The sequence below is a fragment of the Dendrobium catenatum genome, unplaced genomic scaffold (genome assembly GCF_001605985.2).
Source record: "Dendrobium catenatum unplaced genomic scaffold, ASM160598v2 fragScaff_scaffold_1497, whole genome shotgun sequence".
In the NCBI taxonomy this organism is placed as follows: Eukaryota; Viridiplantae; Streptophyta; class Magnoliopsida; order Asparagales; family Orchidaceae; genus Dendrobium; species Dendrobium catenatum.
The window spans coordinates 1,319,544-1,324,634 of NW_021319959.1; the positions used below are offsets into that span (position 1 = coordinate 1,319,544).

The window sequence follows — 5,091 nt, forward strand, 5'->3', positions numbered from 1 at the left end:
TAGAAAGCTAATAAAATAATTGTATAAATGAAACATTGTAAATGTTCAGTATCCGAAGGAGAGATATGTATGCTTACATGGGTGATAGGAAAAGGACAAGAGAGATGGCATTGCCAATGATCCCAACGGCGGTGCGTATCTGGTCAGACGAAACCATTGTAGCAGGAGGATATGAGAGCGTGATTTCTATATGGCTAGGAAAGAGATTTAGTTGTATTGTATGGAGGGTGAAAATAGAGAGGATAAAAAAATATAATTACCTGAGGATGGAGAAGAGTAAGGAGGGTACGTGGATTTTTTTAACTAATATGGTTGAGCTTTTCCTTGGCTATCATACCTCTCTCTATCTGTCCCCTCAATTTGTGGATTTAAAAGGCGTTGGTCAAAGAGATTAAGTGTTCGGTAGGGAGAAATGTGAGGGATGGGATAATTAATTACCAACCATGTAAGTTTCTTTGGATGTTCTTTGGAATGAATTGTTACATGTCTTCATATGTTCTTTAGATTGTTAGCATATTGGAAAATTATTAAATGTTAATATTTTTAACGATTAATAGTCGATAGGGTGAGCATCCCTTGACCGTTCTTTACACCAACTGCCTCTTTGTTGATTTATAGCAAATTGCATGAGTGCTAGCAAATAATAGGCCAACTCCATGTAAATAAGAAGCATAATTTTAAGAATCTGATGGCAATAGAGGTTAGGATTTTGTAAATATTAATAATTTGATTTAAGAATTAGCTAAATGAATTGATTTTAATTATAAATTTTAAAATTTTGATGTGATTAAATTATTTTTTAAATTAAATAATTCAAGCCAAACTTTAATTTGATTAGTTCGGCTCAATTTTGAATGAACCAAACTTATGCAATCCAGAGATCATGATAATTTTCTTTTTGAAAATGGAAGTTTGCCCATGCAATTACTATGATGTTCACGCCGTATGAGTATTAAGCTATGAGATTGACCCAAAAAATCCAAAGAATTTTTTTTTTTCAACACAAAACAAAATATATTAAAAAGGATTCAAAAGGTTACAAAAGCAATAGTCCAAAAAAAAACTAATGCGAACAAAGACAAAAAACAAAGGAAAAGCGGGCTCAGTAAACGACCGAGGCTTCCAGCGCCCCCGAAGCCTCACACGGACCATCCAATGAGGTGAAGAAAGCGCTCCAACCAACTCAAGAAACAACACCAAAGGTTGCCTCTAGAAAAATGACAGAGACGTGAGCCTCAGCCACATCATAGCCCAAAAACCAGTGCACCTAGAACCAGCCCAAAAATAATCAAATCCAACACGAAACAAAACAGAACTATCTTCTACATCGGCCCCTCCCACGAAACCTCCCCCGAGAGGCAACAGAAGTAGCAGGATTAGCACGAACCAACGCAAAATCATTACCAGGGTCAGATCCCCACAAATATCAGTAGAAACCAAACCACAATCTGAAAATTCAGATTCTAATTCATACTCCGACGAGCCATGCAACCAATCCACATGTTCCCTAATATTTAAACCGGCATTGCCACCGAGACAATTAACCATAGTGTGTGCTTCAACCAATTTAACTAGGAGCACAACTAAAATATTAGAACACAGAATTTCCATCCAAATTCTCAACCCGTAAACGCTCAACATTACAGTCCACAGTTGCATTTGGAATGCATGAAGCCTCGCCAGCAGGAACAAAACCTCCATCAGTATTAATATTAAATCCCGAATGAGTGATATCAACCACAGCAGGGCTACTGCAATTAATAACACCCACAGGAGGCAATAAAAGCTCCGAAGGAGCACCAATCTCAGGACTAACAACATCAACCACATTAATAAAAGTATTTACAGGAGGAATAAAAATTCCCGGTTGAACCCCAGCCTCAGTATCAAAACCATCACCCAACGCACAAGACCCAGTTCCAGGAGGAATCACCGGAGACACAACAGAAGGCTCGACTCCGGATCATGTTTCTAATATAGTTATCTCAAAACATAAAATTGAAAATGATTTTATTTTGGTTCTTGATTTTTTTACTCAAAATCATCAAATGAACCTTGAGTAGAAAGTGAACCTATGTCTATCTCAACGAAATGTTAATGATAAATGATTTAAAAGAAATCTAAATTTAAAACTCCATCTATCGAGTCAAAATAAAAATTGTCTAATTCATTAACACAAACTTTTAAACCATATTGGTTTTTTTTTTTTTTTTTAAGAGATCATCCATCAACATTAGTATAACATACTTATGTGATTAGTTTGTTTTCAATTTTCATTATCCGATCATCTTCTAGGATTAGATCATAGATTTTTATAGTATTGCATGCAATGCACATTAATATTTTGTCACTTTCAACACTTGGCACACCTCATATTAGTCACTTGTATGATTTGCATGTTTACAAAAAAGACATTCGTAGAAAATTGACAGTAGATATGTTAAATATAGTTCTACAGCTAATGTGAACAAGATATTTGAAATTCAAATCAGTCGAAAAGATAATTAAATGTATGAATGCTAAACAAGTTGCATAAATTAGCATTTAAAAAATTAAATGCAACAGCAAGATTCTATATAATCAAGCAGCACATTAGTACAAAACATGTATACATTAAAATTTTTGGAAAGTTATGGAGTCAATCAAGTCCCAAATACTTCTAATTTAACTTCATTTCATGAATTTTCTATTAATCATTTGGATTCTTCTTTTTTATATGTAATATTCAATTTTTTTTTAAAATGTAATGTTAAAATTCTCTTAAAATCTCACACCATTTTTTTCGCCTCACAAAAAATGTTTGAAACTTTTTTTTAATAAAATCCTATATTTTATCATGAATGTATATATATATATATATATATATATATTCAGATAAGCCTCCAAAATTATACAATGATAAATTTTGATAAAAAATTAATTAATTCATGTAATCATTTCACTTTCTTTGTATAACTCAATAATTTTGTAACCGTATAATTTTTCTATTTAATGAGAAGGAATTTCATCAACTTGCCAGTCAAAAAAATTTTTTTTTTTAGTGTTTCAAATTCATCATTGATCCCAAAATGATTCGCTCCTAACAATATCTAAGCACCATTGTCTCCATCATCCCTTCACCCCCTATCCCAATTAGAAAAATAAATAAATAAAAATGCAAAAAAAATTACAACCTACACCCTTGTCCAAAGCAAAGGAACCCAAGCTTTTGCATAACACTCACTACCAGAAAAAAGGGCTACTACAATACAAAATTAAACATTTCCCGATAGTTGTAACCACCACAAATTTTTTTGCAACAGTTAATAAATTGCTGCATGACCCCTGTCATTGTAATGAGCTACAAAGACATTCTGATGCAGTTTTATGGCCGCTGGGTAGACATAACTTATAACAGTGGTTTAAACCGCTACAAATTTACAAAATCGTAGCGGACATAACCAAAACAACTAACTTACAAAAAAATAAATTCACAAAATTGTAGCGGATTAAACTGCTACAAATCTGGACAGTTGTGGCTGTTAAAACCGCCATAACCTTCCAGATTTTTTTTTTTTAAATACAAGATGTGAAGTCAAATGTATAGTATTGCAAATGTCAAAGACATAGAAATGAGAATATGTTATATTATTTTAGTTGGGATGAGATATACAACACATTAGTAAGTAGCGATAACTCAAGAGTTGTTAAGCATTAACCATTGACTAACTAGCAAAAATTTAGAGAGAAGTTAGAGAGAGAAGGTCTGAGAAAAATTAAAATTTATGTAGCTTTTTTTTTCAAAAATTCAAATCCGCGGATTTACCGCGGGATCAATGGCGACGGAAGGTCGTCGACCACCGATCTCCGGTGGTTCTATGGATGTTCGTCGTTCTTCCACAAGCTTGGCTCATGGTCCATCGAAGTCACTTTCTGCATCTCCACCGGCATTTGTTGATATCCCGACAAGTTTTTTTCAAGGTTCCAAAATGAAGTTTCGTTCAGGTTCTCCTTTGGTTATCAATGAGGGAAGTTTGATTTTACCTCCTAAAAAATTAAAAGAAGTCTCTGGAAAAGGCAAAGGCATGTTAGAAGAAGATCCGTCGTCCATTATTCTGAAGAACAAAGACCTCATCGGTGTTAGGGAGTTGGCAATTACTGAGGTTGCTTCAAACTCTTCTGAAAATGATTCTACTTTTTCTAGTAAACAAAATTCTGTCAAAAATGCTTCTGAAATTTTAATTGCTAAAAACAACATGGAGGTTCAAGATAAGGAGGTTTGATTTTACCTCCTAAAAAATTAAAAGAAGTCTCTGGAAAAGGCAAAGGCGTGTTAGAAGAAGATCCGTCGTCCATTATTCTGAAGAACAAAGACCTCATCGGTGTTAGGGAGTTGGCAATTACTGAGGTTGCTTCAAACTCTTCTAAAAATGATTCTGCTTTTTCTAGTAAACAAAATCTGTCAAAAATGCTTCTGAAATTTTAATTGCTAAAAACAACATGGAGGTTCAAGATAAGGATAATTCAAATTTAGAAATTCTGAACAATTTAGCTACTGAAGGCAAAAGAGACCAAGGTTCAATTGATCTGGAAAATGTTCGTAAATGCAACAATGGAGAACTTGGCTCTTGCAATGAAACGGTTAATGTTATTGCTGAAAGAAATTTGCCGATCTTACAACAAAAAGCTTGGGCCAAAAAAGAACATATAAAAGTATCTCACCAAGATTTAGGTGATTTCAGATCTGAAGATGGTATTTCTGTTAAACTCAGTGAAGACAAGGTGATGGAAAATTTAAAAAAGCTACAAAATTCTATTGTTATCAAAGTTTTTGGAAGCAAAATTCCTTTCCCTGTGGTCACTACAGAACTTAGAAGACAATGGGCTCCTTATGGGAAGTTCCACTTAACAATGTTAGGAATGGATTGGATTCTTTGTTCATTCTACAATAATGAATCCATGGACGCTGTATTCAATAACGAACCTTGGTTTGTTAATGGTAAAATAATTGGTATGGATAAATGGTCTTCTAATTTTGATCCTTCCTCCTTAAAAGGGTTGAGTGCTCCAATATGGATAAGGCTTCCAAATCTACCACTTCTATGTTGGGAT

At 33.8% G+C, this 5,091-nt stretch overlaps 1 protein-coding gene across 1 annotated transcript in view; it reads right to left on the reverse strand.

Annotated features, from left to right (window-relative positions):
• Positions 1 to 157, reverse strand: part of LOC110111094 (bidirectional sugar transporter SWEET4-like) — a 1,132-nt gene extending 975 nt beyond the window's left edge. The window contains exon 1 of the mRNA XM_020842811.2: positions 78 to 157. Within this exon, the coding sequence (XP_020698470.1) occupies positions 78 to 157 (80 nt within the window). The remainder of the gene's footprint in view (positions 1 to 77) is intronic.
• Positions 158 to 5,091: the final 4,934 nt, after the last annotated feature.